Below are 12,500 nucleotides of genomic sequence, written 5' to 3' on the forward strand. Positions count from 1 at the left end.
CAACTTTTCTCCTCTCTTTAAACTTTTCATAATTCTAAACGAAGTAGAGTGGTTTCTTTCTGTGCCCAAATCAATTGATCATCTCAGAATTATGTACTGTTTCGAAGATAAAGCATTGATTAGCATCATGTGCTTATTTATTCCACAAAAGAATGTGCTAATGTCGGACTTAAAACATTTCTCTGTCAAAACCATCATAATCTAACACCTAATGAAAACTGGCCTAAACAAGAAAAAGCGTCATAAGCTGCAAATAAGAGGTTAACAAAGCGCTGCCAAATAGGAACTCCTACACACCTAAGAGCCCCTTTGGACATAAAAAAATTCATTTTTTTGAAAAAAATTCACTTTTTTTACGAAATCAGTGTTTTGTCATAAAATTTCTAATTTTCAAAGATGAATTTTGGAATTTTTCTAAAATTTGAAAAACTCCAAAAAGCTATCTTTCAAAATTTTAACTCAAATCACTCACAAAACTTCAAAAATAACCCAAAATAATATTCATGTCCTAATACAACTTTAATTTTTAAATATCATTTTCACTTGAAATTTTATTTTCACTTTTTTTTTTTTGGAGTTTTATAATTCTTATGTCCAACTGCCCACTAAATTTCTTTTTCTTCTTGTATCCTCTTTCTGGTTTAAGAAAAATGCTCTGAGCTACACCGCAAGTTAGAAAAAGTCGTAGTATATATATTTGAAAGTGTTATAAATAGAATTATATTTAAGGTGAATGTCTATATTTAGAGAGATTCTAGGGTTTATTGCTTGGTGGCTAAGCTAATCTCTCCCTATAAATAGAGGGTTCTATTCCATTGCAATTCATCCCAAACTCAATAAGAATTTTCTCTCCCTACTTTTCTCTACAATACTCTTCTTCTTCTTTTATTGTTTCATAACACGTTATCAAATTCATGTATGATTGTGGGCAAAGAATTGAAAATCCGTCCCATTGAATTTGCTCCATTCTCATTCCCTTTAGAGAATGTGATAGCAGTATGTGATAAGTCTGAAAGAAGACAAAAATTATTACTATGAATGTATCAATGGATGTGGATGTGGACGTGGCAATAGACGAAATTATAATCGTCATCATTGTGGTAATGAGAACAATAATGATTCTCAAAATAATCATTCACTTTGTGAAAGTAATATTTGTTATCGATTTGACATGAGATTTTATAAAGCACATACAGATGGTTATGGTCCATTCATGATGTGAATATGATAACATCTAATTTATGAATACATATTCATTCTTGGAAGGATATGAACGTGCTAGTGGTAGCAAATATACCACACTCACTTCTAGAAGGAGGTTTCAGATGATATAAGAAATAATGTCATTATTATGGCATGAATGGTCATTGGTCACGTACCTATTGCACACCAAAATATTTTGGTAATGCGATTATTAAAGAATAACATTAATGCAAGAAACATATCTTGCATATAATTTTGACCATAACCATAATGATATAACTTTCTCTTTAAAAGAGATATTCACCATATTGATGTTGATGAATATGTGTAGTACAAAATTAATTGAGAACTCTGCAAGAGCTAATTATACTATTTTGGAGAAACACAACTGATTACCAATAAGGTATTGTGTTGTAGTATGTCTCAAAGAAACTTATTCAAGTTTCCAAAGTACACGCGAAAGCAGTTGATTATATTGAGACTATAAATAAAGGAAAGATTTAATATCTTCTATTACTACAACTTGTAGCGGGGTAATATGTATGTGAAAAGTTACCCGCTTTATTCTTCAGTTTGTACTACACAAATAAAAGAATACCACAATAAAGTAGAACTTTATTGATATAAAACTCATATCATAATAAACTTGGAGTTTATTGATATCCAGTTGGCATAACTGGTTTAGTCATATCAATTTAAGTATGATGTGCAAAAATAAAAGAGAATTCAAATGTGTAAACATTAAAGAACTAGAAAGTTCTTTACGAATTCTCCTAGGTTGCTTGTTCTCATTAATTAGTAGACCAACTAAAATTGGGATTGAATCTCATAAACGCTGGAAATATCAAAAGTGAATATGGGCTCATTCACTTGCCATGTATACCACATAAGATGCATCTATGAGATGGTTACATGTGCGATTATTATTAACCCGCAATATGATGTTTTGAGAGGTAACTTTCTCAATAATTTAATTTCGAGCATAATTTCTAGATTTTCTATTCAAGAAGTCCATCTTGATAAGTTGGTTTACATCACAGTTGGTTTGGCAAAATAATTTATTAAGTGTCTCCACTTAATAGCTAAACTATTGCTTATGAGAACAAAGTTATCTATATCATTTTGATATAGGTTATATACGAAAGTATAGTACATTCTCCCCTCACAAGTGGTTCGGAGTCAGGAACCAAATAATTCCATCTTATTATTATTAATGTGCGGTGTATATTTTGATTAGCACCATGACACACAAAGATGAGCTCTCAAAGTTGAGGAAACAAGTTAGTTTTTCTAACATGAGGGGCAGACATGATAAACACTTGAGAAAAAGTTACGTGGAACGGATTATCATTTGTATATATAGATCCTCGAATATCATAATATGAACTTGAAGTTCATAAAATGATAATTCGTTTGCAATATATTTCAAGCATGTCATACGCATTTGCTGACCCAAAGAAAGTAACTATATTCCCATTGCAAATGCTCATATTAAGTCCTAGAAGGACAAAGTCTATGGTACGCTTAAAGCGTATAGACAAATCGATTTCAAATAAAACTTCTTGATAAAGAAGATGAGCAAATGATCAAACTGATCATAATAAGGAGGCAAGTGATCGAGAAGATCACATGACATAACACTTCATAAAATCTCATGAGAGATTCTGGTACCTGAATATATGAATGAAGAGATCTCTATGTTATGTCTTTATGAAAAATTATTGGAACCGATATAAAATGTTCGTCGACGACATCTATCATAGTGCTAAGTATAGATGGGGATCTTAAGGCTGTCGAGACAGATACAAAAATATTGGCCAAATAGACGATACACAATTCAAATAAAATTGGTTTAATATGAAAGACATAGTAGTTTTGGACATGTAGTTCAAATACTTGAAAGTATAAAGTCAATGGTATGTGCAATCAGTTTCCGATATCTTATATGTCTAGCATGACATAAAAACTTGATATGCATCTAAAGTCTATTATATGGCTTATATGACTTAACTTATATGACAATCCATGAAGGATTTAAGTCGCTTAAAGCATATACAATTCTTGGTCTTGAAGTACCACATCCTAAGTGCAATTTGTGCACATATGTATCTTGCTATAACTATAAGCATGATAATGTGATAGCGAGAATACCTCTATGGAGATATTGAAAAGGCCATTCTACGGAAGTTTATGAAGACATTACATCTCTATCAAGAATGATGATTTCAAGATGCAATATATTCATTCAAGTTAATATGGTTGATTTGTTTATCAAGTCTCTACCAAAGATCGTTTTGAAGATGGTGCACAAGATTGGAATGCAAATGCTTAAAGATGTGAATTGATGCTCTCATCAGGGGGAGTTAATGCGCGTTGCACTCTTTTTTCCTTACAAGATTTTTTCCCGTTGGGTTTTCCTTGCAAGGTTTTTAACGAGGCAACCAAAAAGCGTATTGTTAGATATGTGTACTCTTTTTCCTTTTCTACAATTTTTTCCCATTGGGTTTTATTTAGTTAAGGTTTTAACGAGACACATTATCTGTTGAATAGACATTCAAGGGGAAGTATTATAAATAGAATTCTATTTAAGGTGAATGTCTATATTTAGAGAGATTCTAGGGTTTATTGCTTGGTGGCTAAGTCAATCTCTCCCTATAAATAGAGAGTTCTATTCCATTGTAATTCATCCCAAACTCAATAAGAATTCTCTCTTCCTACTTTTCTCTACAATACTCTTCTTCTTCTTTTATTGTTTCATAACAGAAAGTACAGTAAATCTAATATTAAAAATATTGAATCCACTTAGCTAGTCATTTGAAAGGTAGGTAAGACTAATTGCTCTTTAGCTCTGCCTTTATGAATTTTGCGAACCAAATTAAGATCAGATAAGTGATAAATATGCGAGGCATCAATATACAAATAATTTAGTACTTATAGTGAATTTGTTACGTGAATGAGAGTCTTGGTGTAATTGGTAAAGTTGTTGCCATGTGATCAAGAAGTTACGGGTTCGAATCGTAAAAACACCCTTCAAGAGATTACGGGTTCAAGACGTGGTACACTTATTTTGAACAAAAATAAAAAAGCAAATTAATAACAAATTGTAAACCGGAGGGAGGGTTTTGTTTGAGAGCATAGTGTACCGGAGTGCCCTTTTAATGAATTTGTTACATATATGAGCCGAATAAATACACAGGATTTAATAAACCGATCCCTCCAATTAATAACACCAATTTTCAAAGCTGGTTATGAATCTTGAATTACACCAACAAAATCAGATTGTAATTATCCAACACTGACAAAACCTTATACTGGCACGTCTTTAGCTACCTTAGTACCGATCTACTCCCGAATAGAATAACACCAAATTGTCTCACGTGGCTAGCTTTCACCACCGACCACAACCTCGTCATCATCACCATCATCTCCAACCCCCACCATGAAATTCATGAATTCCTCCACCACCCCATTCTTCAAGCCCCCAACCAACAAAGATTCTTGATTTTCTTTTTTTGCCATGGAAACCAGTGAAGACCCAAATAAGCTTTCTTCTACTATTGTTGACCCCACCACCCAACCCCTTCTAACCCCTCATAACTACCCTGGCCAATCTTCTTTAGACCCAGAAGACCAAACTCAGTTCCTTCAGATCTCTTATAACTTTGGTCCAAGACCCTTTAAAGATCTTCCCTTTCTTATCCTTTTTGCTCTTCTTGTTTTATCCACTTTTGGTTTTGGTATTTTTGCTTCTGTTCATAAAAATCCTCATCACTCCCAAGTTTCATCTTTTACCTACAATTTCACCTCCTCTTCTTGTACCCTTCAAAGTTCTAGTTCTAGTAACAACTTTTTTGAACTTTACTCTTCTGATTCTAGTTTTTTGAAGAGTTTGATTTGGACCCTTGTAGTTACTTTAATTTTAAGCATACCCTTTGTGTTGTTTGTGCTTTTCTTGCTCAAGCGTTATACAAAGCAGATAGTCTATGCTTCACTTCCCTTTTTTGTAATTGTACCTGTGTTTCTTGATATTTACTGGTTTGTTGCTTGTACTGTTAGCTCCAAATGTAGTGAAGATTTCCCTTTAGCTTATAGGATTTTGGTGCTTGTTTTTGTGTTGTTGTTAATTGGGCTTCTTGTTTGGATTTTTGTAGCTAATTGGCATAGGATTGAGTTGACTATTAAGATTATTGGGGTTGCTTCTTATGCCCTTTCTAGGAATTTAGGGTTGTTTGGAGTGCTTCCAACATTGACTTTAGGACTGTTAGTGTATTATGCTCCCATTGTTGTTTTCTTGGTTTTTGCTAGGTTTAATGGAGAGGTTGTACCTAAGGAAAAGAATGGGGATTTCTATTGTGTGTGGAAACAGGATAAATGGGTTCCTGCTTATTATACTTTTGCTATTCTAACAATGCTTTGGTCTGCGACGGCGATGATTGAGGCACAAGTTTATGTGATAAGCGGGACAATTGCACAATGGTATTTCTCCAAGGATGAATCAGGTCCCAAAAAGTCTATGAGAAGTGCTTTGAGGTTAGTTCATACTCTTTAACTTCGATGGTGGAGTGCCTATTTTGGTATGAGCCTATTCTCTTATAGCTAATTATCTATGCAAACGATAGCAGAATATTCTTAACTTTGATTATAAAGCTCCTATCTTTGTATGAGCTTATTCTTTTGCAGCAAATTTCTGTGATAACAGAATACTCTTACCTTCGATTGTTAAGTGCCTATCATTGTATCAGCTTATTCTTAATTACCTATGCAAATGATGGCAGAAAAATAAAAACTGTAGAGAGCACCTTATTGTCCTTCTTCTTGCATGCAATGGCTATGTTTCTGTTATAGTTCTACACTGCAACTGATCCTGGAAAGCAGAAGGGTATTTGTAGTATGTCTGGATTTCATTGCTGGCCCCTTGCATTTTAGGCAGTTTTATTCCCTTTGGCATAGGCATAAAGCCTCAGTAACGAATGACAGTAGTCAGTGGTGGTGCATTGACTAGATGGTCCTAGACTAACTGGAACTCAACCATTCGACTTTTTCATGCTTTCAATCATTACTCAGCTATCAGTATGATTAAGTACCAACAAGTGCATCCGGAGGATTAAAAAAAAAGAATATAGGAAAAAACATGTCCCTAGGGCTTTGGTTCAACGGCAAAGTGGCAAAGGTAGTACCACGTTGGATGTGTGGTAGGTGCGCATCACAAGTTCGAATAGTGCTGGTAAACCACGTATGGTATTTAAAGTGGATCGGACTTCTCGATTATCAAAAGAGAAAAAGGAAACCTACAATTGCTCTTTCCAGGTGTAACTCAAATCTAATCTGAAATTTCTTGGTTTGGCTGTTTAATTATTAGGCATTACTTTCTCTCTAATCAAACCATGTGAAAGGAGAGTTGAGGGAGGGAGGGAGGAAGGACAAGCATAAGCCACTACCAGGTTTCGCATTATTTACTCTAGTTATGGATGAGTTAATCAACACAATACAAGATGAGGTTCTAGTTATGGATGAGTTAATCAACACAGTACAAGTAGTCAGTGGTGGTGCATAGACTGGATGGTTGTAGACTAACTGGAACTTAACCACTCGACTTGTTCATGCTTTTAATCATTACTCAAAATCAGTATGATTAAGTACCAGAAAATGTGTCCGGAGGAAAAGAAAAAAAAGAAAAAAAGAAGAATATAGAAAAACATGTCCATAGGGCTTTGATTCAATGACAAAGGTAGTATGACGTTGGATGTGTCGTAGGTGCGCATCACAAGTTCGAATGTTGCTGGTGAACCAAGTATGGCATTTAAAGTGGAGCTGATTTCTCGATTATCAAAAAAGAAACCTACAAGTACTCTTTCCAAGTGTAGCTTAAGTCTAATTTAAAATCCCTTGGTTTAGCTGTTTTATTATTAGGCATTATTTTTCCGTAAACCATGTGGAAGGAGAGTTGAGGGAGGGAGGGAGGAGAGACAAGCATAAGCCACTGCCAGGATTGACAATATTTACTCTAGTTATGGATGAGTTAATCAACACAATACAAGATGAGGTTCTGTTGTGCATACTATTTGCTAACATGTTATGCTAATTGATGAAGCCAGCGAGGTTGTCAACCAAAAGTATGAACTGTGGAGAAACATTTTAGAGAGTAAGAGTTTTAGGATTAGTAGTAAGACTGAATTTATGCAGTTTAGTCAGTATAAGAAGAGTGGAATTGAGGTTGATTAGACAGGTTTGTGGTGCCTACATGCAAGCAAATCAAATATCTAGACTCATTATTCCAGGAAAATGGCTTGATAAACGAATTGTTACACATAAAATCAAAATTGGATGGTTGAAAAATAGAAGTGCTATCGAAGCCTTAGGTGATAGAAGGATGCAGACCAAAATGAAAGGTAGTTCTATAAAAACAGTCATAACACTAGCAATGTTGTATGGCAGTGACGGTTGGGCTGCTAAAGTCCAACACATCCACAAGATGAGTATCACGGAAATGCGATGTCAAGATAGATGTGTAGCCATACAAAATTAAACAAGATTAAAATGAGAAGGTCGCTTGAGCTGATTTGGTTATGTCCTGCATCGGCCACCTGATTCACAGGTCTGTAGGTGTGAGACCATGGTAATTGAAGGCGTTTAAAAGGGGAGGAGGTAGACATAAAGGAAATTGTTTCGAAAGATTTACAATCCCTTGGAGTCCATGCAGAGTCTGCGAAAGATAGGGCACAATAGAAGGAAAATATATGTATAAGTGATAGCAATTAGTTGGTAGTTTACATGTCCATTTAAGCAAAAAAGAAATTAGCTGGTTAATACATTTACTTTAGGTTGTATGATTTCTAGGAGTCTTTGTTCTCTATTAGAGATTTTTGTACCAGTAGAAATATATAGGCCTCATAGTACTTTATGTTTATATTTTTATTTTGTGTTATGTTGGCTGAGATTAGTTAAAAATGGAGAAACATGTAAGGGTTCATATATCCGACCCCAACTTGTTTGGACTGGTGCGAAGTTTTTTTTTTAATTCCAAATATAATGATGAAATCTTTGCCGAAGTTATTGATGTCTAAATGATGAAGTCGATACTTCTTTGCTATATGTTCTTGTTTCAGCATAACTGCCTGGATCTTTTCTAATTTTTCTGGTTTTCTCGAGAGCTTTCTTTTGGTGCTAGTTTCTTTTTTCATGATTTTTTTGTGGAAATTCGCAGACATGCGTTTGGCCCATCCTCGGGCACAGTATGTTTCTCTGGGTTACTAATCTGTGTGGTTCGTATGGTTCGTGCTATGGTTGATAATGCAAGACAAGAAGATTCTGGAATTGTGAACCTTATCCTGCGATTTTGTGCCAATACCTTGCTGTCAGCAGTTGAGTTTGTGAATAAATTCACCATAAACTTTGCAGCTATAACTGGTGAAGCATATTGCACTTCTGCTAGGATGACGTATGAACTTCTAAAGCGCAATCTTCTCTCTCCAGTTTTTGTGGAGACCGTCTCCACTCGCATACTGGCTGGAATAATTTTTGTTCTCTCAACAATATATGCAATATTGGTGAGTCGTTCTGGGTATTGATCAACAATATATGCTATATGGTTAAATGCTTTTCATTATCCGCCTTAAAGGAAGAAAAAAATAAAAAAATACGTTTGGTTATTTTTGCTTCCAGGTTTTTGTTGTGGTAAGAGCTGCCAGTCATCTTGGTGTCGAAGCATACCTTATTGCTGCTCTGGCATGGCTGCTGCTGATGGTGGTTCTTGGTTTCTTCGTGCACGTTTTGGATAACGTTATCGACACAGTATATGTTTGCTACGCGATTGACAGAGACAGAGGAGAGGTATGTAAACAGGAAGTTCATGATGTTTATGTGCACCTTCCTATCAGTAGGGGTCATAGTTCTGCCGCTTACGGTGCCAGAAGTCCCCTTGTTGTATAACAAACCTTTGGTTAAATTCAATGTGTTGTATTCTGTCTGTAATTCTTCTCCTTTTTCCGGGTTCATTTTGTGATTTCTGAGTTTGCCTGTTAGGCAAGTTGTGCATTGAGGTAAATTTATTCTGTATAACAGCGTTTTTCCAATAAAGATGAAAATATGCTATCTGTGCCATTATTTCTGTTAGTTCCTGGTTCACGTTCATATTACTCAAAGCGTGGAAAGAGTAATCAAATCGCTTGATGGATCCAGGCTTTCATTGGTCGTCAGTGGTTTTAGGCTATACTGTATCATGCTTTTGCATCGTTTGATTGTTTGATAATTTTGCTTGTTGATACTCATTCATCGCGTCTACAAGGGATCGAGTTAGTAAGCAACTACTTCCATTATTTCTTTGGGATAGCTTAGAAATCTTCGAGGGTCAATTGGTGCATGGTTCGATGGATAATGGCTTGGTCCATCTGTACTCCACTTAAATACTCGGATTTCATCCCCTGATGGATTTTGAACTTGTGACATGTGTCAAAATGATGCATTGCTCACTCACAGAACAGAATCAGTTATTGTCTATTTAGTTTTAATTTGCGAAAGAACCTTCTCCCGATGTGTTTGGCACTGAGGCGTGGTTGTTGTTGCCAAAGAACCTTCTCTGGTGCTTCTCTTGTAAATAGACAAAGGATAGCTTGTGTCTGCTAAATTACATCTGCTAGCAACAATTAGAACTTGTGGTGTACCATGACATTTGGTCCATGGGTAATGACTTTGCTGATTTGGACATCCTCTTTATGATCAGTGATATATGATGCTGACAATTGTTTCAGCATCCTATGCTGGAAAATCTTTAGGCTACAAAATTGTCAGATTGTCATTGTATAACCCCCAAAGGATAAGGAAATAGGAAGCTTGATATGTTTGTTTGTTAGTACTCATTCATTATTAGGAAGTAAGTACTATCATTCATTTATTTGGATAATTGAGAAATGTTTTAGGGCCAATGGACTCATGGTTCGAAACTAGGTGGATGAGTGTAACGCCCTATCTTTTCAACTTAAATATCAAACTTTTAGTCCTTGCCAGGTTCGCATCAGGACATGTGCCTAGCTCAGATATCACATGTCATGTTCTTACCACTTGACCACCTCGGTAGGTTTGCATCATTACGTGCTTCTAACTCATACATTACGCGTCATGTTCTTATCACTGAACCAAAGCCTATAGGGAGAAATAAGTAGTTTTGAGGGCTCACGAGAACTGAATCACTTACTATTTAATTTGCCAAAGAACCTTTTTCCGAACTTGTTTGGGACTGTGACGTTAGTTGTTGTTGTCAAAGAACCTTCTCTGGTGCCTCTCTTATACGGAGACAGGACATATTGTGGCCGCTAAATTACATCTGCTAGGAACAATTAGAACTTCTGGTGAACCATGACATTTGGTCCATGAGGTAATGACTTCTGCAGATTTGGACATCCTCTTTATGATCTGTGAAATATGATGCGGACAGTTGTTTCAGCATCCTATGCTGGAAACTATTTGGGCTACAAAGTTTTGTCACATAGTCATTGTATGATCCCCAAAGGATAAGGACATAGAAACTAAGTTTCCAGAGAATTGGCATCACAGCCAAAACTACAAAGAAGAAAAGGCCATAGGGGTAACACTGCAGGTTGGATATATCATTCGATCATATATGTGGTATCAAGTTTTTCCAATTACCAAAAATTCAGCCACCCAGACCCCGCGCATAGCTGGAGCTTAGTGCACCGGGCTGCCCTTTTTAACAGCCTCCTGCATTTTTGCAGGATAAGGCTGCGTACGATAGACCCTTGTGGTCCGACCTTTCCCTGAATTTCGCGCATAACAGGAGCTTAGTATACCGAGATCCTTCCTTGAACTCCGCGCATAACGGGAGCTTAGTGTACCATACTGTCTTTTTTTTCAGCCACCAAACAAAGAATGGCCTCCATCTACAGTAAGGGAAAATTATGCTCTACCACTTGAGTACATCCATTAAGAAGATCCAGAATAGTAGTTTATTTTCCATCTATAACCACAATCCTCTTTGTCACTTTACAACCAAGAAATTCGAAAAGAAAGTTTCATTTCTAAGAGGTTAGAGGTGTTAAAGTATCTTGTCATACAAGAGCAACTATTTTCTATTTACAACAATAACAACAACAAGCCCAGTGTAATCTCATAAGTGGGGTTTGGGGTGGGTAGTGTGTATGCAGGTATTACCCCTACTTTATAAAGGTAAAGAAGTTATTTTCGATAGACCCTCGGCTCAAATAACAGTGAAAATGAAGCAACAACAATAGTAACAACAATGTAATAGGACAATGGAAGCGAATGACAAAACGTGTAATAATAAAGAACGAAAATACAAGAATAGTATTAGTTCTACTGGTAAGCCTACTCCTAACGCACGACTACCTGTCAACCTTCAACCCTAATCCTCAACATTCACACCTTCCTATCGTGGATCATGTCCTCGGTAAGCTGAAGAAATGACAACTATTTTCTCTTTACATGTGCTAATAATTAGGTCGTAAGCGCCTATTTATCCCGCAGGCAACATAGTTACCTGGTTAATCCAATAAAAAATAGAATCACCAAGGAATGTGGTCGGATGAATAACTAGAGGTGTCTGGTTCGAGCTCTATATATTCGGATATCCAAATGCGTAAAAAATTGGAAAGAGAAGTATAGTCAAAGCACATGATACAATTGTGGGCTGATAGAATTTTAGGTTCACAAAGAAAGAGGGCCAAGTTGAAATATGACATGTCTCCTCATCCACATCCAAATCTTTACTTGCTCTGATGGGCTCTCTCAGATTTTAGTGTTTGTAATTCTCTAATATTTCTTTGATTCTTTCTTTTCTTAGCATATCTTGTTGCAATTCATGGTATTTATATTCATGTACTTGATACATACAGTGGTTTGCAGCATTATTTGATGACAAAAACATTAAATAATCAGATTTTCTACTGCATTCCTAGACAAATTTGTGGGTAAACTCAACCATAGGGATTTACAATCCTTGAAATTTATACTCATTCATTGTTTCCAATTGGCAAATGAACCTATTGAAAGGGTTAGATATGATGCATTTCTTGAACCAATGAGCTGAAATAAGGCAAAAAATGGAATTTTATATTCCTTCATCATTTATTTTATTTTATTTTATTATCTTTTTGGGATCTTCAAAGAAAGAAATTTTTTACTTGTAGAATTGGATAAGAGGGTGAGACCCATCCTTTTTTCCACCTTTGCTTTCACGCCAAGACTTTTGAGGAACTCAAAGAAAAAAAAGAGAGACGAGATGTGCTTGTGCAACCCTAAAAATGGACCACTTATATTCCAATTTT

At 35.7% G+C, this 12,500-nt stretch overlaps 1 protein-coding gene across 1 annotated transcript; it reads left to right on the forward strand.

Annotated features, from left to right (window-relative positions):
- The first annotated feature begins 4,511 nt into the window (after positions 1 to 4,511).
- Positions 4,512 to 9,306, forward strand: LOC107815512 (uncharacterized). The gene is made up of 3 exons (XM_016641100.2): positions 4,512 to 5,733; positions 8,408 to 8,750; positions 8,866 to 9,306. Exons 1-3 carry the CDS (start codon positions 4,721 to 4,723, stop codon positions 9,130 to 9,132), a joined length of 1,623 nt encoding a protein of 540 aa, XP_016496586.2. The 5' UTR covers positions 4,512 to 4,720; the 3' UTR covers positions 9,133 to 9,306.
- Positions 9,307 to 12,500: the final 3,194 nt, after the last annotated feature.

The sequence above is a fragment of the Nicotiana tabacum genome, chromosome 7 (genome assembly GCF_000715075.1).
Source record: "Nicotiana tabacum cultivar K326 chromosome 7, ASM71507v2, whole genome shotgun sequence".
Classification (NCBI taxonomy): domain Eukaryota; kingdom Viridiplantae; phylum Streptophyta; class Magnoliopsida; order Solanales; family Solanaceae; genus Nicotiana; species Nicotiana tabacum.

Excerpts from the sequence above, each read along its gene's own strand:
- LOC107815512 (XM_016641100.2), top strand. The coding sequence starts at position 4,721 with ATGGAAACCAGTGAAGACCCAAATAAGCTTTCTTCTACTATTGTTGAC. Across the intron at positions 5,734-8,407 it reads TCTATGAGAAGTGCTTTGAG|ACATGCGTTTGGCCCATCCT; the intron begins GTTAGTTCATAC and ends GGAAATTCGCAG. Across the intron at positions 8,751-8,865 it reads CAACAATATATGCAATATTG|GTTTTTGTTGTGGTAAGAGC; the intron begins GTGAGTCGTTCT and ends TTTTGCTTCCAG.